Consider the following 23,450-nt stretch of genomic DNA (forward strand, 5'->3'; position numbering starts at 1 on the left):
AACGGTGGGGGAGGGGGGGAAGAGGCAGGAAATATTTACCTCCAGTTCAGACCACTCACCAACTGGGCTTACTTAAGCTTCTAAGACTTAATTTCTATGGGGGCCAGAAAACAGTTGGAGAGGGAAGCAGCCCATCTAATGCTGAATGTAAGCAACTGTGGGCCTGAAGAATCCCCCAGGGAGGCAAAACCACCAGGAAGCCCATGGAAGAACGGAATACAAGTAGAAATTAAAGAACTTTGCTTAAAAATTTCAAAACATCTGTCTACAAAGCACAGGTAGGGCAGGTGGAGCTTGGTAAGGTTACCAATTGTGGAAGACATGTGGTGAAATCTCAAGGGGCTGCAATACACTCCAGGGAAAGAGCGGACTGCCCTTAATGGCTCCCAGAGGCTCAGCAGTCACCTTCTCTACACCAGTGCTCAAGGGAGTCTGTTCCATACAACCATTACAAGCCTCATCTTTGTACAAAGCTGTGACTGTTTCACATCCCCCCCCCTTTTGCACAAAGAGTTGGAACAGGAGAGTGTGCATTTGTGACAAAAACTAGGATACCACCACGTTCCGGTCCCATAAATGCACTTGGCTTAAATAAATACAATATTTGGTTAATTATTCAATTTTTACTGAAAGTTGTATCACAAGAACACATGCTGTTAATTGAGGGCAAACAATTACGAGCAAGGAAAAACATGGGGGGGATTATCTCCCATTTCTCCTTCAACTCAACCCCAAGCCACTATTGACCATCTAGTTAGAGAAGGATGTGACCTTAGAAATGGATGCCAACACAAAAGTTAGATATAGGGGGTGGGTGGGTGAGCCCACACACACAAATCCAGTGCATGTCTACACTATTCATCTAAAGCTGTTTCAATCCAGACCCTGGGAGCTATGGTCCTGTAAAGTCGTTATGACTCTCAATGGATTTTTGACTCACTCGCTCTCTCGTGTACACACACACACACACAATCCCTGGAGTTCATTTGCAGGAACTGCAAAACAGTTTCAAACTGGTTTAGTGCCTGCAGTGATGTGCGTTTAGAAGCCATGTAGAAGACACAGAAGGAAGAGAATTCCCACCACGACTAGCTAAACAAAAAGAGAGAGAGGCACAGCAAAACCCAGAGAGAACAAAAGGAGACCCCAAACACAACTTTAAAAAAATCCTTTCTGAGCCAGGTGGATGGATGTCATGTGTATTATGGAGCGGTCTGTAGAAAATGATTTTTTGAAGATGCAAAGTAAGCGTTGTGGGGCTGGATGAAGGAGAAGGGAGAACTGCGGCACTGATGGAAGAATCGCAGCTTATGCTACAGCCTGCAAAGGTGAGAGAAGATTCTTCACAGTTTCTTAAAAGATACAGGAGGGGGAGGAACAAGAAAAGAAAAACTAAAACAAGGCAAAGTGGGGGGAAAAGGACAGAGAAGCATCAGCGGCATCACAATCCAAGGCCTGGGTTTTTCCACTCCCCCTCCCCACAGTCACTGCTCTGGCTCTGACCTTCGGGGCCGGGGTCTCCGCTGGCCTGTCGGTTTCCGTGTGGCCACAGCTGCGGCAAAGCCGATCAGGCAGCAGAGGGAGGTGGTGCCAAACTTGGCCGTGTCCAGCCAGCTGGGGGTGTCCGCTTGCAGGTAGTTCTCCGCCAAGTGGAAGCCCATCACCAAGAGCCAGAGGACAGAGGCAAAGGCGTCGATCCGCCGGAGCCTGGAAGAGCAAGAAGAGGGGTTGGATGGGCCATGCTTGGGAATGTAGGAAGCTGCCACACTGAGTCAGGCCACTGGACTGTCTAGTCCAGTACTGTCTGCACTGACTGGCAGCAGCCTTTCAGGCAGGGAAAGGTCCTTCCTGCCTTGCTACCGGATCCTTGTAACAGGAAGTGCTACCCCAGAAGAGGTCTTCTCCCTTTTCTATCAGCCAAGAATGAATGTCTCTTCTGATAGTGCGCGGAAAGACAGCAGCAAAGAGAGGAGGCACTATTTCACTTTCCCTGCCACCCCCGCCCCCCACTGGACTGTGCAAATGTGAACTCCCCACTTGCAATTCTGGCTGACGAGTGACAGCTGCACGTAGCAGAACGGCATGCTTGTCATTCTGTGGGTAAGATGACACGTATAAACAACATATAATTAGTAAGAACCGTTGTGCCAGGACAAGGGGCTGCTTCTGACATCTGCAGCCCAGAAGAGGAAGAAAATTAGTTGCTGTACGCAAACCACTTTGGCCTGAAAAGTAGCATACAAATGGGCAAGCCTATGGAACTCACTGTCACAAGATGTGCCAACGGTCACTGGTCTGAGAGGGCTTTAAAAAGAGAACCACCCAATTCATGGAAGGAATCAGACTATTAAGGGCTATAAGCCACAAATTGAAACCAGAACCTCCATGCTCAAGGGCAGTGTATCTCCAAATAACAGGCACTAGGGACAAGCAATAGGGAAGGGTTGCTGCTTTCACGACCAGCTTGTGAGCTTCTCCTATTTGGCCACAGCTAGAAGTCAGACGCTGGACTATGTAAAGATTTAAGTCCAATGCAGCTAGGATTGTCTGACAGCACAATCCTGTGCCTGTCTACTTAGAAGTAATGCCCATTGTGTTTAATGAGGCTTACTCCCAGGTAAGTGTGCACAGGGTTGCAGCCTTAATGGTTTGTTAATATTGCAGAAGCCCAGTGAGGTTTGTTTCTTTCCCAAACACACATGTATCTGTATGTAATTGCAATTAAAAATCTATGCAATTCATCAAATAAGGTCTCTCCTGCTGGGCAGTAAAGGAGATCTTTGTTTTATTTGCTTTATTTTCAGGGGGTTATGATGAACCTTCCTTTTGAATTTAATACCATGCTGGTTGGCTTAACTTTGAGAAGGTGCTTTAAGACAGACAATGTAGATATTCAACAAATTAAAAAACTGCACCATCCTGATGTTTGGAATAAAACCAAACGCCCTGCTCAGTCTCCACTTCTTGCCCCGTACCTGATCCGTCCAGCCAGCATCATTGCCAGGCAACATGTCAGGAGCCCAAGCACCACCACTCCGGTCTGATGGGTCTTCCCGTAGGCCCACGCAGCTTTCAGCGTCTCCAGCACCTGCTCTGGCAACAGCTGGACCACCTCCTGCCAGGCCAGCAACTCCAGCAGAGTGTTATTGCTGTGTGTTGCCGCCGTTGGTGGCGGGCCTGGCCTCGTTCCATTTGCTGCTTCATTTGCCATTCCATTCGAACTCGGAGCAGAAGGGGTCCCCAGCTCAGGGGAGAAGGGGTTGGCCGAGCCGTACAAGGCCATCACAATAAGGACAGCGCAGCTCAGGAAAGCCAGGAACCGCAGCGCTATCACGGGGACCGGTGTGGTTGTGGAAGCTGAAGCAGCAGCATAGAAACTCTGCGAGAGAGAAATGGCTATTATGTTGAGTGGGGATGGATCTTTGGCTTTTACGCTGGAGTGTGCACCAGGCGTACTCACATGACTGCACAACATCAATCCCTCTTTCCCACCACACTCATGAGGACTAGGAACCTGCTCATGTTACAAAATTAGAAGTCACAAGCCCAATCTGTTTCTTACTTTCATGACTTTACCCCAATAAATGTTCCTTTGAAGAGACATTTCCCAAAACACAGCTGGCTGCAGAGACCTAGTTCTCACCCTTTTAAAACTGGGTCTGACTTTGCTTCAAGGCACCAGGAAGTCCAAGGCATAGTTCAAACCGAGGTGGTACACTCGGGCCTGGGCTATGCCACTTCAGATGCAGACAGACGACTCACACAACTGAATGACAGATGCAGGTGGAGGACTCACATACTCTTCCATATGAAAAAAATTCATTGCACACAGAAAACTAGCACATCAGGGAGAAGAGTTTTTACCTAATCCTCCCTCATGACATGTTACGTTTCCACATTCAAAGATTTGTTAATTCTTTTGTGTGAAGGTGAACAGATATCACCAGAGGGTGCCCTTCAGGGAGAAAGGCGGAATACAAATCCAAATAAATAACGAGCCTAAAATTTCATGGCTGACTTTATCCTGAGCCAAAAGCTGGAGCACAACAAGTGGTAATGAACTCAACAAATCAGACCTGCGTTTCACTAGCATGATTTATGCTTTCTACTCTTCTTTCTCAGTCTGCTATGTGCATTTTGCTTACCAACATCTTTAAATGATCAAAATGCTACCATTTATAGAAATTAATTTTTTTCTGGAATGAAGTAATCATTCATTTTATCGAACTACACTGTAGGCAAAACAACTACCAGTACTGTAGTACCTGAACCAGGGAGTTTAAAGATACTTGTGAACCTTGAGCCAGAACAGAGTCCCTGGTTCTCTCTGTTTGAACCAAAAACTGCTTCTCATTTCTTTAAGCCTGTGGCTTCCGTAAAACTGGAAGTGGAGTGCAAGTGCTCCACTTTCACTTCCGCTGACCTGGGGAGCCCTGCAGAGGCTTGTGCAGGGCTCCCCACAACCCCAACAGGCTGCTGCACAGACTGGTGAGTGCATCCCAGTCCCTGCAGCCCCGTTAGAAGTGAAAGTGGAGCGATCGCGCTCCACTTCTGGTTTAGTGGAGGCGGGGAGAAATCACTCCACTTTCACTTCTAAAGCATCGGGGAGCCCTGCGCAACCGTCTGCAGGGATCCCCGTACCGCCGGGAGGCTGCAGGAGGCTCTGGTAAGTGCAGCTAAGCTCCTGCAGCCCCCCTGAGCAGCGCAATCCTGGGATCGTGCCGCTGCTTCCCCCCTGCCTCCTGGCTGCCCCTGACCCTTAAGAGGAAAGAGGCCAGGGCCCTCAGGCTGGCGCGTCATGACCCCCCAGTCTGAAAACCTCTGCTTTAAGCCATTATAGGAGCATTTCGTTCAACATGCAGGACACAAATCCATAAAAATAAATACTGTATGCAGATCACACCAACTCTGTAATTTTTTTCCTTCCTACTAGGGACACAACTCCTATTCCTCTCCTTACGTTATATATACCACCTCCCCACCCAGCTTAAAGGATGTTGCCTTCGGGCCTGAAAGAAGCTAGTGGACAACGCCATGGAGTCTTCCCTACCTGCATGTAGGGCTTGTCCGTCTTCCGGAGACTGAAGTGATGACGGAGAAGCAGAGCTCGGAGCTGCCGATTCTGATGCTTGATATAGTATTCTACCGCAGCCTGGCAAGGGCGGCACAGCTTATAGGTCTGTTCCAGGTGGTGTTTGTACACCTCAATCTCTTCATCGTATTTACCCTGGAGAAAAAAGAGACAGCAGAAGAGCCATAGCTCAGTGATGGAGCAGGCACTTGGCTGCCACTAATTTAGATGGCGTCATCAATGTGAACGGAGTTTCACAACAGAATAGAATGCCAATCCCTGCCCCAAGGGGCTGAAATTCAAATAATAATAATAATAATAATAATAATAATAATAATAATAATAATAATAATAATAATAATAATAATAATAATAATAATAATAGATGTGTGCCTATATTTGAAGTGTGCTAAAAGCTTTGTGTGGACTACCTTGATGTAATCCTGAAAGGCCCATACTGCAGATAAGGAAGACTGAGGCTGAGCGCTAAGCAGATAAGGAAGGCTTAGGCGACTTGCCTAAGGCCACCCAGGAAGTTAATGGAAGAGGTGAGACTCAACTCTCCAGGATCAGCTGCTATGCTATGCTAGCACAGCAGAAGTGAGGGATACGGCAGAGGAAGAAGGAAGTGGAAGCAGGGAAAGATTGGGGGAGATGACAGAGGTGCTTTGCAAAGAAAATGGGAAGGGATATAAACAAAGTACAAGAGGAGGAAGGAGGCATGCCACAAACGGATCTGGGAGGCAGAGTTCCAGGTTCAACCTGTTATCGCCAGCATAGGAAGACTTTCACCATTAGCCAAGAGCAGACACACTGAGCAGTTAGCCAAGAGCACACACCATTAGCCAAGAGCAGCTGGCACCGAGTGTAGTGGCTAGAGCACTAGATTTATCCTTGGGGGACGAAAGTTTACATCCCTGCTTATCGAGTGTCCCTGGTTTCAATCTAATCGACCTCACTGTGAGCTTGTTGGAGAAAAGGTGGGATAAACAGGTCATTGTTTAGGTCACTTCTTTAACCACTTGCCTGTTCATCACTGGAAAGCTTGACTTGCTATCCAGGTGAGCGGCTGCAGTGAGATATGCGTACATTCCCCCCCCCCATGTGCCTCCAGGGACATTGGCACCTTCAGGTGCTGCTAGCAGCTGGCTACTCCTAGTCACCATTTCCCCCCTCCTACAAAACATGCCAGGAAGTGACCCTATGGACCTACTGACATTGAATTGGGTCAGAACCAAATACTGATTCAGATAAGCTTTTTCAGAGAAGTGAAACAGAAGCCCTAACTTGTTAAATAAATAAATCAGGCACTTGGCTTGCAAGTTTAATTCACGTTTTTATTTTCCCAGTTGCTTGCCCTGTTGTGTTTCAATGCTTTAAAAGCCCTTTACGAACAAGTACAAAAAGCTACTTAAATATTTTCCTCTCAAAGTCACTGCATTCTTTTAAACACATCAAAAGGGTTTGATATGATTCTACGTGTACCACACATGATATGATGTGATTCTACATGTATTGCACCTAAACCGGCTCAAGGCATCTGAACCAGTTACCAAATCACTAAAGTGGGTGTCTGAACCAGAGAGTTGAAAAAATTAAAATAGATGAACTCCAAGAGACCATCTGAAAAGCCCCAAAACATGTCTAAGCAAAACCTTTGTGGGTGGGGTGGGGGACAAGTTTCTAGTCCTTAGTGTTATCTTTAACCAAGCATCTAACTCAATCACGCTGCAAGAAGGGGAACATCCCCTTCAATAGTGCCACCATATACCACTTCATTAGGTGCACATAGCATGCCAACTGCATACACTCCACTGCCCCATATTTAGACTGGGGCAGGGTACAGGTGGCAATAATGCGTTAAGTAACAGACACCCAGTTACCAAACAGCACCCTGAGGTTCTCTTTCCTTTTCAGTCACTCTTCCCCCGGAAACACGATAGAAAAAGGTTCCGGACAGATATCTGGACACACTCAGTCGGGTGAACTTCTTTCCCCCATAAGGCCCCTCAGACAAAAGGCTTCTAGTGTTACGGGGCTGGGGAAGGGGGTGGAGAAATCGAGAGTGCCCTCATCTGCACTGTTGCCATGGCATTCAAAATAACTGGGACAGGCATTTCACACAGAGTCTGTGGATGTTTGTGGCTGAAGCAGAGGAGGAGGAAGAAAGACAAAAGAAAAACAAAATACAGACAAAGGTAGGAAGAGAAAGTTCCCTGCAGGGCATAAAAAAAGGTTGACTCAGAAACATGGTGATCAAGATGGTCCTGTAGCACATTTGCCTAGATGCAGACAGGAGAAGTTGTTGGAGAACTTAAGAAAGAACGGACCGTTTCATCCCATAAGCAGAGCTTTGGTTCATTACATCCAGTGTCACCTACACTGCTTGGTTGTAGGTTTTCAGTATTTTTTGTAGGGACTTTTCCTAGCCCTAGCTGGTACTGCTGCCATTAATTCTTCTGCACGGTAAGCAAGTGCTGTACCAAGAACATTTCACACCTTCACAGCCCTTTTCTGTGTATTGCCTAGATTAGGGGTACCCAAACCCCGGCCCTGGGGCCACTTGCAGCCCTCGAGGACTGTCAATGCGGCCCTCAGGGAGCCCCTAGTCTCCAATGAGCCTCTGGCCCTCCGGAGATTTGTTGGAGCCCTCACTGGCCCAACACAACTGCTCTCAGCATGAGGGCGACTATTCGACGTCTCGCATGAGCTGTGGGATGAGAGCTCCCTCCACTGCTTGCTGTTTCACATCTGTGATGCAGCAGCGGCAGCAAAGGAAAGGCCGGCCTTGCTTTGTGCAAGGCCTTTTATAGGCCTTGAGCTATTGCAAGACCTTCAGTCATTTATACAAGTTCATCTTTAATATATTTATGTAAATTTATTCAAATTTTAAATGTAAATTAATTCTTTCCCCCCCCCGGCCCCCAACACAGTGTCAGGGAGATGATGTGGCCCTCCTGCCAAAAAGTTTGGACACCCTGGCCTAGATAAATGCTTACAACAACCCTGCTAAGGTGAATATATATTATTTTACCTATACTGCAGATGTGGAAGACTGATGCTGAAGGCCACCTAGCGAGCTGATAGCAGAGGTGAAACTCCAACAGAAGATTCACAGCCCAGCTTAGCAGCCACAGAGCTCTTCCCTGCAGGTAGCCATTTTCTAAGACCAATCGGGCCATCTAGCTCAGTATCTTCAAGGACTGGCAGCATCTGTGCAGGCTCTCAGGCAGCACTGCACAGATCCATTTGATTGGAGACACGTCTCTGCCACTGAGCAAATGACTTGGGATAACAGCCAACTAACTAACCCATACCTGACCAGCCCAGAGGTTGTACACATTTGGTCCCAGTTGGGCAGAAATGGCTTAAACATAAACCCGAAGGCGGGACTGTGAATGGGAGCGCAGGGATTACCAGCTGCTCATTGACTGTCTCAGAGCAGAGACGCAGGTAAGGGCTCTCTCACCCTCTCTTCCACAGCGCAAAGCTTTGGCGCAGCTGTGACTGTGTGCACCCAGGCTATTTGCTCTCATTTCCCACTGGCATAGCTTGTGTATGTAAGCAAGGAGCACCTTAAGGATGCCAAGCTCTGCTAGAGCCTCTCTAGCTGCTTAGGCAGCAGGAGAGAAAGGGTTAAAGAGGCCTTTGCCACGTGTATGTCTGCATAACACACACATTCAGGGGCTATCCAGGTGCTCAAGGGCAGCTCAACGTGCAGCTTTGGCCAGGGGGCAGATTCCATCTGCCTCAAAAAGGAAGCCAGCCTCAAACCATGACCCCCTCTTTCCCCCAGCCTCTTTCACTGTTCTTGTTGCTTTGGCTCCGCCCCCATAAGCTCATACCTCCTCCCTGGGCGAGAAGGATGCCAACTGCTTGATCTTCAGGGTCTGATGGTTGTTGCATTTCTTGCACAGAAGCAACTGGCTGCTCACCCACTGCTGTGGCTTGGTGGGATCGTAGGAGGCCCCAGCCCCAGAGACCACGTGGTTCAAGTGCTCCATGTACTGAGCCGGGATCGGCTTGTTGTAGTCTCCGTTCTGCCAAGAGAGCGGGAAGAAGCACAAGGCAAATCACTGGCTATGCTTGCCTCTGAGGGGTCCCTCTATAGCTTCCCTTGTACGCACTCCCCCCCCCCCCCACAAGAAGACAAGTGAAACTAGACAGATCATGGACATGTGGATCTATTTACATGTCCAGGCATTTATATCCTGCCTATCTCCTTCTGAAGAAGCTCCTCAAAGTGGCTTATAATCCTTTAAAAGTACAGCACAATAATATTAAACACACACACACAAATCCCAGTCAATCCAAATGAATAACAGGAACCGATATTAAGAGCAGGGAAGATACAAACTATAAGAGCCGGGTGACAAGCAAAAGGGCTTTACTAGGCAGCAAGAAGGCCACCCTTCAAGGGGCCAAATGGGTGTGCGCAAGGATGCAGGTTTCAAGGCCTGGAGGTAAGGACAGAAAAGGCCCTGTCACAAGTCTGTCTCACCCCCCAATTTTAAGCCTTAGAAAAACAGGAAATAGAGAGCAAGGCTCTCCCTTGATGGTGGGCTGATTCCCAGTTTAGGAACTCTGAGAACCTGAGGCCCAGGTACAGTCTCCAATGCAACGATTACATTTTGATCCAAGGACCCAATCCAAATGGTATGTGTTTCTGGGTCTGCCTGGAACTGGGCATCTGCTTGGAAACTCCACCTGGGCCACCTTGAGTTACGTGGAAGAAAGACAAACTGGAGATTATTAAAAGCAATAAAATTTGCCACAGCAGATATTTCAAGATATATTCAACATATATTTAAAGGGGGCTAAGGAAAACCCAGTCTCTCACTCTCTCCACTTCTGAAACTTACAAATAATTGTACATCTGCTGCATTTTAAGGTGCTAGGTCTGGCTTTCTGATTGGTTAGGTTTCTGTGCTGCCCCCAATAATGTTTTTAAAAATTGTATGTAATTTTATTGCTTGCTTTGGATCCTTCCATAAACCACTTGGGCTGCAAGCTTATACAAAGGGATAAATCTTTACCTGGGAATAAGTTCCACTGAACTCAGTGGGGCTTACTTCTGAGTACCCATACAGAGGATTGCAGTGTTGGAAAGGTTTCTTAGAAAAACAGCTTACAAACACCACACTCATCATCTTCAAGTCTAAAATTTGCAAAGAATTATATTACACACACACACACACATGCCTTTTCACCTTCCTTCATACATAGACAGGTGGCCAACTAGGCTTCAGACTTCCATTCTGGAACAAATGATTATTATGGTAAAGCGCCCCAAAGCATACCTCTTGGAAGCCATTGTACTGCTCACAATTAGGACAGTCCCAACAATTTCGGTTCCCGTATGGCACCACGGTGTCCTGATTGCAGAACCAACAGTTCACGGTCATATGGGTGGGTTTCTTCCTGTGAACAGGAGGAAAGGAGATTCAGCACCAGATTCACACATCAGAAAGGGCCCCAAATAGTTAGAAAATAGTGTAATTTCCAAGCAAAACAGTCAGTCAAAACCTTTGTTGGCATATATAACATATACAAGATAAAAAGCAGAACTTCCTTATACAGAACTCCATTGCCTGCTGCAAGGAGACTACCACCTGACTGACATTTTCCATTGATAAATCGCTTAGCACAGCAATTTTGTGGCACATTACTGTGCGGTGAATGGTCCACAGGTTTGCCATGGAAATGTGGGAGTGGGTCATTTATTCGTAGGGCCATTGCGGGAGGTAAGTCACCCCACTGGCAAGGTGGTTTGCCTGGTCAGTCGTAAAAAACTGATGGTGTACCTTGACAATTTTAGCACCTTGTCGGTGTGCCTTGAGATGAAAAAGATTTTAAATCGCTGGCTTAGCATGTAGGTGATCTTAGCAGAATCGGACGATCCCCACTTGGTTCTCAACATAGAGTCCAGATGTTTTAAGCATAACTCAGCATACAGGGGGCAGTACAGAAAGACGGGCGATGGTCTCAATAATACCCGATCCGCATAAGGAATCTTTTGCAATTTCCCCAAGAGAATAGCAGATGGCAGAACATTAAAATGTGCTAACAAAAACTCTCTGCGATCCTGGGGACACAATAAAAACTGGAGGTGGTGGTGCAGCTGGATAGGAGCAGAGCACGCAGCCTGGCAGGGATGAAGGCGAGTGGCACCTCTCTTCGGAGCCATTCCTGGCCGGGGGGCAAAATGGAGCCATACGGCTCCAAAGGGAGAGGCCGCTCGCCCACCTCCCTGCCAAGCTGAGTGCTCTGCCCCCCTCCAGCTATGCCACTGACTGGATGGATGGGGCAACACGGCCATAAGTGACCAAGACCATCACACGTAAACTACAGTACTCTGACTAGTAGCAGAACTCCAGGCAACCAGATATAACTGGGACCCTACACACATAAAGCAAGTTCTTCACCACCAAGGTATGGTCCCTGCTTCAGAGGCAAAAACGAGACAGCAAAGCTCCCACCGTAAGCTTGGCTGCCATTTTGTCTCCCCTGCTCTCAGAACAGTGTCACGTAGCAGCTGTTCTGCCTGGCCAAGAATGTCACTGTAATGAATGCCGCACCACTTCTTTTCCTCTTCCCTCCCCGCTGGTTTTTCCCTTCCTCTTAGGGCCACAAGCTATTGCTTTAAACCAGTGGTTCACACACATCTAGCACCAGGACCCACCTTTTAGAATGAGAATCTGTTGGGACCCACCAGAAGTGATATCATGACTGGAAGTGACATCATCAAGCAAGAAAATTTTTAACAACCCTAGGCTGCAATCCTAGCCACAGTTACCCAGGAGTAAGTACCATTCATTATAATTGCTAAAAGATTGTACATAGCAACTTGTTAAAAGTACAGGTCTGTAACATTTCTCCAAATACAGTCACATACCATGGTAGCATCAAGTTTAATATATTAAAAATAAAACATTGGCATGAATGGGGACCCACCTGAAACTGGCTCGCAACCCACCTAGTGGGTCCCGACCCACAGTTTGAGAAACACTGCTTTAAACGACATACCTCCATAGATGCTTTAGAAGAAAGGATGCACAGAAATGGAGGAAACGAACAACACATGGAAAGCAGAACATGGCGTTTGCCTTAGGGTGGGCTGGTCGATCCGCTGGGTGGCGGACTGACAAGGGATCACCACTAACTGCCCCACTTAGGGGGACCAAAAACATAAATATCCAGCAGAAAGGCCCAGAAGTACCACTACCGAGCAGTGGCTGGAGAAAAGGATGGAGGCAGTTTGTGGTTGCCTAGCAACCGGATGCGTTGGAATGTCATTGGAAGCAGGTGAGTGCCTCACCTGACCGTGACCACACCCTCCCCCATGTTCCAAGGGCCAGAGAAGCCATGCGCAGCCTCATGCGGAGCCTCTCCAGCTCTCGGAAGGCCTTCTGAGCTCTTTGGAAGGCCTTAGAAAGAGACGTCCGGTTTGGGGGGAATTAGGAATTAGAAGGCTGAGGCATTAGAAGGCCGTCTAAGGGTCGGAGAGGCCACACACGGCCTCTCCAGCCCTCAGAACACCTCCAGGGGTTGTGTCCAGCACTGTGTCCAGGCAACACAGGGGCTGTTTTCGGACTGAAGGGGCTGTGTCCAGAAGTGATGTCGCTTCTGGGTCAGGGGTTACCAGGACGCCATGTGCCTCCCTGGCACAAGACGTCATGGCATGTCATGGTGGCCCCAGGGTGGTGAAGTGGTTTGGGAGGTGGACTCAGACCTGAGGAAGGTCCAGTTTCAAATCCCCCCTCAGCCACAAAGCTTCCTGGGTGACCTTGGGCCAGTCATTTTCTCTCAGCCTCACTTACCTCACAGGGTTGTTGTGAGGAGTAAAGGACGAGAGCAGCCGTGTACACCACCCTGAGCTCTTTGGGGGAAGGGCAGCATAAAAATGTAATAAATAAATAAATAAATAAATCCCCCCCCCCCCCGCTAGCAACCACACAACATGCTCCTGGATGCTTGCAAGAAGTGGCCACAAGAGAGCAGCCTGTCGTTGCTAGGCAACCACAAGACGCTGTCACTGCATCCCGTGGCTGCCTGGCAACCCCCTGAACGCCTGCAGGAAGTGGTTACAAAGTCACAGGCTGCGTTTGATTTTGAGATCGGAGATGGGAGGAAATGACGTTTCCAGCATGACTCAAGCATGTTTCCATGTGGCTCATTTAAAAAAAAAAAAAGATAAAGTGCATTGAAATCAATTGCACGGAAGCTGCCACGCTTGCTCCCATTAGAAATCAACGCATGGAGCTGTCCATCTTTCCTAGCTCTGAACTCATGTTTCAAATTGCTAGCATGATGAGCATGCTAGAAGGTGAAAAAAGAACATGACCTGAGCATGCTGGAAGAGAAAAAAAAAAAAAGAATAATACTCAGTGCTTCTAGCCTTAGAAGCTGAAAAATGAACGCAGACACTCGGTTGCAAGGTAGGAAGTAACATGCAATTGCCAAGCAATTCTCTTTGCAGGCTGACCCAGGTCTCAGGTCTCTCTTTGCAGGTTGACCCAGAAGAGACAGAAGGTTGCTCGTCCTGCAAGATGACAACCATTTTAATTACTGTATTGTTATTTGTTGAGCGCCTCAGTTCTGTTGTGAGAAAAAAGGGTAAAAACCCTTAAGAAATAAAAACAAAATTAAAAATATGCAGTTGGTAGGCAGCCACAAGATGCCTCTGTCTTCTCCGTCCATAAAATGGAAGGCATTTTATCAAAATAAATGAATAAAAAGTAGTAATAGGGTGCAATCCTAACCCACTTTCCAGCACCAACATAAGGGCAATGCAGCTCCGAGGTAAGGGAACAAACATTGCCATAGCTTGAGGAGGCCTCCATGACTGCCCCCCCCAACTGCAGAATGAAGCACATGCCCCACTGGCACAGCTATGCCAGTGCTGTAAAGTTGGTTAGGATTGCGCCCTTAGTTGTATAATGCCACCCTCGGGACACGGTACCTTTTGGAAAGAGTAAGATAACAGACTCCTGCCCCAAAGAGCTCACAATCTAAAAGAGGGGCAAAGAAGGTGATGGCAGGGGGGTGGGGTGAGGAAGGGAACTGAGTATTATTTTATGCACACATAGCTTGTGTGCAGACTAGGGAACTAGAGGGCACATGCACTAAAGGTTTCATGGAAAATGTGAGTTTTGAGGAAGTGTTTGAAGCAAAAGGAGAGGCGCCACACAAGTGATATGGGAGGCAGATCAAGGCATAAGGGAGAGTAAGGGAAGAGTAGCTAAAGCAGCAATTTTCATTGTTTTTCTTCTCATGACGCACTGACCTCTATGATCTTCTCAATTGTCTTCATCTCTTATGATGTGACTTCTGGGAGACTTGTCCGGGTTCTGTGGCTGTTTTTAGGGCAACTGTCTGTCCTCTTTCTTCCACCAGTGGAGGAAGGGGGACAGACAATTTGTTACTACAGAATTACCCTAGAAATAGAGCTACAGAAAGACGAATTTTTCAGCAATTTTCAATGCTGTGCTCCAAACTCCATCAGCATACCCGTGGATATTTCACAGCACCCCAATGTGCTGTGGCACACCAGTTGATAATTGCTGCGCTAGATGGAACAGCTGACACCCACCTTTTATGGGAGTAGAAGCACCAAAAAAGCAAACATGTGCAGACAGTTGCTTTGTACCGGCTGTTGTGAGTTATGACAGGGCTTTGTGTATTAGAGTGGGGGGGGGGGATCACCAAGCAAGTTGAGATGAGAGTCTCCACTGAGAAGGATTCTCCACCATGTGTTGGAATGAACACTTGACACATCAGCTGCAGGGGGGCAGGAGGAGGGGAACTATGAGCAAATGACCAGCCTTATGACTGTTTCACAAAAGATATGGGGCCAAGGAGGTCCTCGCGCAGAGAACAAGCTGATATACATCACCCACCAGGGAGAGATGATTAATAATAATTATTATTTCATAAGACGCCTGCGTTGGCTTGGTCATGTCGTGAGAATGGATGATGGCCGGATCCCAAAGGATCTCCTCTATGGAGAACTCGTGCAAGGAAAGCGCCCTACAGGTAGACCACAGCTGCGAAACAAGGACATCTGCAAGAGGGATCTGAAGGCCTTAGGGATGGACCTCAACAAGTGGGAAACCCTGGCCTCTGAGTGGCCCGCTTGGAGGCAGGCTGTGCAGCATGGCCTTTCCCAGTTTGAAGAGACACTTTGCCAACAGTCTGAGGCTAAGAGGCAAAGAAGGAAGGCCCATAGCCAGGGAGACAGACCAGGGACAGACTGCACTTGCTCCCGGTGTGGAAGGGATTGTCACTCCCGGATTGGCCTTTTCAGCCACACTAGACGCTGTGCCAGAACCACCTTTCAGAGCGCGATACCATAGTCTTTCGAGACTGAAGGTTGCCAATACAATACAATATTTCATAAGTGACAGAAAAAACAAAGCACTGGAAATGGGAATGAAATTCACAAAGAACAAGACCCTGTCTGGAAAGTTACAATCTAAGTAGAGAGGCACAAATGAAAAAGAGAAGGAAGAGAGATACAAAGAGGGAGAGAGGCATTAAGTTAAAATTGCTTCAATGGCAGGGAAAGTGTCACCTGTTGAACTTCTACCTGCCAGGCAGCTGTTAAGGACCAGCAGGTCAGGCACGTGCTCAGCGACTGTTAAGAAAGGGTGCCTGTGTGCTGAATGAACTGCTGCAAAAATTATCAGTACAGAAGCCAGCTGCAACTGCACAGCTCACATGGCCATTAACGTCATGACAGGTATGGAGACAGACAAAGCAGGCTCAGACTGGATCCTCCCCTCGAACACAGCGACTTGAGGCACACAGTTCTTCCCCCATCCCCAAACACACACTTTTCTCGTCCCCATTTCCACATAACTCAACCACAAGGGCTCTGTTGAACTACAGCTGTTGGCATGCACAGTGGCGCAAGAGCGCACCTGACGCCAACCGGGCAAAAGGACATCCATCTGCAGCAACTCAGGCCAAGCACTGCGCCCAGCTGGGCTCGCTGCCCAACTCTGGCTCTCCTGGCCCTCACATAGCTACTTTCTGTGAGTGAATGAACAGAGCAGTGTTTCTCAAACTGTGGGTCGGGACCCCCAGGTGGTTTGCGAGCCAATTTCAGGTGGGCCCCCATTCATTTCAATATTTCACTTTTAATATATTAGACTTGATGCTACCATGGTATGCGACTGCATTGGGAAAATGTTACAGACCTGTACTTTAAACAAGCTACTATGTATATTCTTTTTACAATGATAGTAAATGGGATTGACTCCTGGGTAAGTGTAGGTAAGATTACAGCCTAGGATTGGTAAAAAATTTTTCCTGCTTGATGATGTCACTTCCGGTCATGGCTTCAATTCCAGTGGGTTCTGACAGATTCTCATTCTAAAAAGTGGGTCCTGATGCCAAATGTGTGAGAACCACTGGAATAGAGGGATACTATCTAAGATGGTATAGGTGGGAATATACAGAATCCAGTGGGAGAGCACTTCAACTTCCTTCCTGCAGGATGTCATTTCTGGATACAAACTGGGGTTGCCATCCCGTTGAAAGAATTCCTTGAATAATCCAAAATGCTTCCTGAATTGGAGCAATTTACGCAGGTGCTGCAGTAAGCATTGTTGACTGAGAGGCATTCCCCCTTCTCACACACCGGAAGAAATGCTCACCATTGGCAACTGGCATTAGCATTTTTTTTTAATTCACCAGCCTTTAAAAATAATCTGCTGACTGTATAATTGGGCATCTTTAGTCAAAATATTCAATAGAATAATCAGATGACGTTGACTAAAAATTGCATTGCAGTGATCTGTGAACACTCAATTACAAACCAGTTTGCTTGACCCAGCCTTGCAAAGCAGCCCAAGTTCCACCTCAACATTCAAAAGGTTTTATTAGTACAGAGCATGCAGGCAAACTCCTTGCACACAGAAAGCTAGCAATGCAGGGAGGAGGTTGGCTAGAATCCATCTCCCTGTCATGCTAGTTTGCCAAGTGCAGGCATTTTATTTATTTAGTATGGAAGATCATTCTGTCTTCTGTATTGCTTAGCATGGAAACCCAGGCACTGGCTTGCCATTATATCTGCCATTTGCAAGAATGTAGGCCTCAGTGTAGGTGTAAATCAGATTTCCCTGGTCCACTCTAGTTGTCAAAGCAGGGTGTCCAGGTGAGATAGAGGGGATACAACTCAGTGTTACACTATAGGTCCTTGCTCAGCAAGCAGAAAATCTCTGGTTTGATTCCCAGTGCCTCCAAATAGGAGGGGAAAAAAACTCCTGATACCTTCAAGAACTGCTAGCAGTCAGTGCTGAAAACACTCCACTAGATGGATCAATGTCCATCTCAGCTGGCAACAGCTTCCTATGGGCAATCCAATTCCAATTCACCCTTAATTGCAGGAGGCACGTGGACATGCAGGAAGAATTAATTGTCAAAATATCCCCCTTCAGACAAATTGAGAGAGGGGGATTTCTCTAGCTCTTTCTTTCCTTAGGCTCAAAAACTATAATCTCCTCCATAGTTACTTGACCCTATTGCAGCTGTTGTCGCAGAAAGGCTTTCGGAGGGGACTATTTATTCCCCGCACCCAAAGCAGCCTCAATTCCCAAAACTTGCAGACACAATTATAAGGAAAAGGAGGAGGCGAGACAGTAGACCAGGCTATCAGACTGGTTGATGGGATGGAACAATCTCCTCAGACAATCAGCTTAAGGTTGGTGCACCCTGGCTGCCTGCCTCCAAGAATGGAGAACCCCTCCATCCAAACGTGGTGCAAGACCAACAGACCTCTGCAGTTTGTCCCCAGCGCTTGGCATAGAGATATACTGCCAATGGTCATGGAGGTGCCATCATGACCGACAGCAGGCAATACGAATAGGGGAGAGAGCATTTCCCTTCCTACATATGTTTATATCATTCTTTAAACAACGATAAGGCAACTATCACTGCATTTGGGGCCGCTCACTTCCTATATTAAAACTGTAGGACTATTTGCAGCTGCCCTTGAGACAGTCTTAGGGTGCAATCCTAACCAACTTTCCAGCAGCGAGGTAAGAGCAAGGCAGCTCCCAGGTAAGAAAACAAACACTCCCTTACCTAGAGGAGCCCTCTCTTACTGCCACCAACTGCAGGCTGCAGTGCATGCCCATTGGCACAGCTATGCCAGTGCTGGAAAGTAGGTTAGGATTTGGGCCTGAAGCTTTTACTTCTTGAAGTCACTTTTCTATTTTAAATAAAAATACAAAGCGAGCATCCAATAATGACAATATAAGTGATGCTAAAAATGTGTAAGTGATGCTAGAAATGTAATTTCTTTAAAGGCAAAGGTCAGTTACCACCTCCCCACTGCTCCAAGCAGAGCCTGCATAGCTGTGGAACCCCCCCCCCCCATTGAAACTGACAAAGTGTTCTTCCCAGCTTGCATTCCAGAACAAGCCTTCCTATCTTCCTGCCCTGCTGGTGAGGCTTCCCAGAGACATCTGGTAGGCCACTGTAGCAAGCAGAATGCTTGGACCTGATCCAGCAAGGCTCATTTATGATCTTACTAGCCAGGGGTGAAACTCAGCACTAGAATCACCAAGTTCGATGGTAGCTTACACCCAGGTAGAAGAAGCTAGGAACAAACAGGACAGGCATGAAGGCTCAGAGGCACCTATGGGCTTGAATCATTCCCAACAACATTCACCCAGGGTGTGGGGGAGGAATTCACTGTGCCTCTGCAATCAATATAACCAGATGATTCACTATTTATTCCCAGTGTGGGAACATGGCAGAATTATTCACGCTCAGATGGAGGCTCTATGCTGTATCTCTGCATGAGTCGCTGCTTCACCTTTGCCTTTTTTCCTCAAGAAGAGGCAGCTTTCTCTTGTACTTGACTCCTTCCCAATCAACCGTTGGGTCTCAGTAGTGGTCATGGTTGCATCAGGGAACAACCAAACGATCCAGGGAGGTGAGCAGAACCCCCGGAAGAAACTGCCCACTGCACTTGTGCGTAAGTCATTACTCTGACATTGCCTCTTTCCAACCAGAAGGTATGCCCATGGAGCAACACAGGGGCATAAAGCAAGTCTTATTTTAACACAGCCTTATACTTGCCAAGAGTTCAGAACAAGTCACCCCCCCCCCACACACACTTTTCATTTAGATAGAAAAATATACACAAAAACTTTGGGGAGTGCTGTTGTAGTGCATGATCTGTATTCCCCCTTACAAAACACACAAACCGTGGCATTATACAAGCGGTGGGCATTTGAAAACATTCCTCCTGGTAGTGCTGACTACCCAATATCCGGGCATGACCCTAGGGGGAGAGAGAAAAATTCAGCTGGGCAAGAAAAGGCCCCCAAATGGTGGAATGTGAAGAATTCATTCCAAGATGAGCTATCTGATAGAAGCAGCTGAGCTCAGTCCTTTGCTTGCAAAACACAAACTGGACATGCTTTTCCTCCAACAAGAGAAAATGCTAACTCTGGTCTGGGTGGCAGGTGGAAGCTTTTCCATCAACCTCAAGTTATTCCAAGAAACACAAAAAATTCAAAATCAAAGCAGCTTCCAGTTTGCCCTGGAAACAAATTCCAATTTAATGTTAGGCTAAGGCAGCCATTTTCAACCACTGTGCCATGGCACACTGGTGTGCCGCAAGTGGTCCACAGATGTACCACAGGAATTTGGGGAAAGATCATTTATTAGTAGGGCCAACGGGGTTGTGAGCCCCCCACGGGCAGTACTGTGTGCCTCGTCAATTGGCAAAAACCTGATGGTGTGCCTTGACAATTTTAGTGCCTTGTCAGCGTGCCATGAGATGAAAAAGATTGAAAATCGCTGGGCTAAGGCCTAGCAGCAGGCCTTAAGGCAGTGATTCCTGAACTGTGAGCTGGAGCTGCAGACACCAGCCAGGGGAGGCTTGGAATCCTCATGAAAAACCAGCCGCCCTATACAATGTATAGGATTGTAGACCTAATGGGGAGCTGCAACCAATGGACCAGTGGGTCAAGGGAGTTGCTAGCGGAAAAAACTTGGACACCACTGCCTTAAGGGGTTGAAAGCCAGAGGTAGCAGCTCAGGTACGAGAGCTAACCTGCTCCAGCTCTTGCCTCTGCCACAAGTTCCCCTTGGTCACCTCAGGCAAGCCACTTAACCAACTCTGCAACATGAGAGTGCCGATACTAGCCTGCCTCACAGGGTTGTTGTAAAGACTGATGAAATATGACAGTGCTTGTGAAACACTTGGAGAATGAAAGCGAGATATACAAATTCCAATGATTATCTCTTGTCATTGTAAAAACGTAGGAAGCTGCCATGTAGGAAGCAAGCCAGGGCATTGACACATCTAGTACAGCATCAGTAACACCAACTGGCAGTATCTCCCCAGGGTTTCAGACAGATGCTGCCAGGAATCAAACCAAAGACCTTCTACCCTATCAAGGAGTTTGAGCCCAACTTGAGCCCAGGAATCAGTGGATTCCTTCATGCCTTTGTCCCTCCTACTTCATCATCCTTTAAAAAATTACAAAGCTTAGGACCAAGATAAAGACTGGGTTCTCCCACACCTTTCCCCTCAGGTGCATGGCCATACACCTTGCAGCCAAGCTCTGCGCATCACGCCACGCAGTGATGTCACTATTGAATGTCTGGAAGCTTCTATGCAGCCATGGAAGGGTTCCATTGGAAGGGATTCTGACATGGAAATCGGCTTCCAAGGAGGTCTCGCTCCATGCGCTGCCACTGTCAGACATGCGGCTGGTGGGTGTGCATGACAAGGCCTCCTTTGTTGCAGCACCCTGATGACAGTACTCCTTGCTCCAAGAAACCTGGTATCTCCTCTGTATGTTGATGCTTTGACCCCTAGTCAAGCCTATGTGATTTTGCCATGCTTTCCAGAATACAACAAGGTAATGCTTTGCTTGTTAGGAATTCTTGGATCGTGTGTATTTTGACAGCTGTCACTTGAAAGTTACTCCAAGGTGCTGCTGTTCTGCTTTTAACCATTATTGTGAATTTTTAAAAATGGGTGTAGATAGGGAAACATTAAAATAAAATTATTCTTGCTCTAGCAGGCCCCATGATCACCAATGTCTCCCACATACACAGACCATACCGGAGGGACACCGGGTATGTGCACTTGTACTGCAGGACACAAGTCCTGCACTTGATCCTGGAAATTAACTGCTTCCAAATGGAAAGTGGGACATTTGCACACAGTCATTTTGTGATGCTGACAAGACCAATGGCCTTGAGAGCATGTGAACTAGCGCATAAGGCTCCTTGCCCAGCAAGGACGCTTCGGGCTGCCCTGCTGTTATTGCTGCATTGACTTAAACCCACAACCCACCCATTCTGCCACAACAAAGGCCGTGATCCTGCGCACCGGCCCCAGGGAGCAGCAAGCCCCATTCAAGTCAGTGACACTCAGGGCCACAAAGCCCACAGAGAAAGGAAGCAAGCCCTACACCACTGAGCTTGCTTCCGAGTAAACATGCTTGGAACTGCACTGTTCCAGGGGCACTTTTACTCCTGAGTAGGCAGGCACTGCTGCAGATCTGAGGATTTCCAAGACAGCTCAGGGCTGCAGCCCTGCAACACTTGCTTGGGAGGAAGCGCCCTGCACTCAGCAGGGGTTTCCTCGGGAGTTAATCTGCAGAGGCTGGTTTCATTTTCCCCAAGGAATTCCTGATCCGGAGGGGGTCGGAAGCCTCCTAACGTGCCCCCCCACGAATGCCTCCCATCCCCCCTGCACAGAGCAAACCTCTCCCCAGAGCAAGAGGGCGGGGATCGGAGCAGAAGCCATGCTTGCTCTCCAGGCTGCCATAACCCCAGCAGGCGGCAGCCCCGCCCAGCCGCCTGGGCCTCTCCTCCCGCTCACTCCGGCAGCATGAAGCGCGGTCCCGCATGGGGCGCGTGGATGCATGCACACGTGCGTGCACACGCGACTCTAAGACACGTGTCCTCCGCCTTACCTGCGGGCGATCTTGTAGAGCAGCACTCCTCCGGCGGCGGCGCACACCGTCACCCCGAGGCCCCCCGCCAGGCCGGCGGCGGGGCCCCCGGCGAGCAGCGCGCCGACTCGCTCCATGGCTGCGGCGGGGAAGGAGCGCCCCGGCCGCCGCCGCTCGGCCTCCTCGTGCAAGGCGCGAAGGGCAGCCGCGCGTGGACAGAGCCCGGGACGCCCCTTCAGAACGTCGACTAGCAATCTTTGGAACGCCGGGCTGAGCGAGGGGGGCGGGGCGGGCGCGGGGCCGGCCGCGATTGGAGCGCTCCGTGCGGAAAGCCACGCCCCTTTGGAACGTTGCGTTGCGAGCCGCGGCGAGGAGCTCGGCTCAGCCAATCAGCTTCGCGCGTCCGCGCCGTGACTGTTGCAACGTTCCAAGAGCCGGCTGCGGGCAGCGCGGGTCGTGGGGCTGCGGCGCCCCGGGTCCTGGTAGCGGGGACGCGGCGGCTCTTCCCTGCCTTCATCCGGCGGCTCCGATCCGCCCCGCTCCCTTCCACGCGCCTCCCATCCCCGACACGCGACGCGGTCGTGGGGAAGCAGGAGAGCCCAGGCTGCGCGCTTACTCGCGAGTAAGCCTCGTGGGGCGCGGCAGGGCTTACTCGCGAGTAAACACGCTGGGCTCGCGAGGCAGACCGCGCCGCTCCATCCCCACGAGCCGCGTCTCCCGGAGCAGCTCCCTCGCCCTGCGCGTCTCTTCGGTGCCGGCGGTGCTACTTATAGGGCAGGGACCGCGGCTGGAGAGGGAGGCGGTGGGCGGCGTGGGCGCTCGTGCCGGGCGGGGAGGGGAAGGACGTCCACGGCGTGAAAGGCCAGGATCGTGCTCGACGGAGCTGGGAGGGAGCGGGACGGGGTGAGTCAGCTGCCGCCGGCCCAAGACGGAGGCTGGAGGCGCCTGCGGGGCTTGGCGTGACTGGGCACAGAACAGATGGTGGGGGGGCTCCTTCCGAAGCGAGTGCAGGGGGCGCCAGGGGACTGTATGGGGAACGACTGCAATAGGCAGAGCCAGGCCCTCCTGGAGGACGTTTGTGGGGGGTACGAAGTTTCTTTGGGGCCCCTTCCGAAAGGGGGAGGGGATCAGACAGTGGGGGAGGGAGGCGACAAGGGTCCGGTGGCGTAGCTGGAGGGGGGCGGAGCACTCAGCCTGGCAGGGAGGTGGGCGAGTGGCCCCTTCCTTCGGAGCCATTCCCCGTGGTGGGGGGAGAAACAGCCATACTGCTGAGTGCTTTCTATATCTTTCAGTATTTTTGCAGGCATGATTCCTCTATGATTTGCTGCGTTTTGCTCTTTTTATCTGATTACTGTTTTTATGGGTATCTGTTAAAACACATTAATATGTTTTTATTTGCAGTTAAATTATGTTTTTAATATGTTGTAAGCCGCCCTGGGTCCCTTTGG

General features: G+C 49.0%; 1 protein-coding gene across 2 annotated transcripts in view; it reads right to left on the bottom strand.

Annotated features, from left to right (window-relative positions):
- TMEM201 (transmembrane protein 201) overlaps positions 1-22,139 on the bottom strand; it is a 34,796-nt gene extending 12,657 nt beyond the window's left edge. For both annotated transcript variants that reach the window (XM_066637864.1, XM_066637863.1), the window contains exons 1-6: positions 22,024-22,139; positions 10,372-10,492; positions 8,917-9,111; positions 5,051-5,227; positions 2,976-3,379; positions 1,504-1,707 (exon numbers count right to left, since the gene is read on the bottom strand). In XM_066637864.1, the coding sequence (XP_066493961.1) occupies positions 1,504-1,707; positions 2,976-3,379; positions 5,051-5,227; positions 8,917-9,111; positions 10,372-10,492; positions 22,024-22,139 (1,217 nt within the window). The remainder of the gene's footprint in view (positions 1-1,503; positions 1,708-2,975; positions 3,380-5,050; positions 5,228-8,916; positions 9,112-10,371; positions 10,493-22,023) is intronic.
- Between the last annotated feature and the right edge of the window lie 1,311 nt (positions 22,140-23,450).

The sequence above is a fragment of the Tiliqua scincoides genome, chromosome 9, assembly GCF_035046505.1.
Source record: "Tiliqua scincoides isolate rTilSci1 chromosome 9, rTilSci1.hap2, whole genome shotgun sequence".
In the NCBI taxonomy this organism is placed as follows: Eukaryota; Metazoa; Chordata; class Lepidosauria; order Squamata; family Scincidae; genus Tiliqua; species Tiliqua scincoides.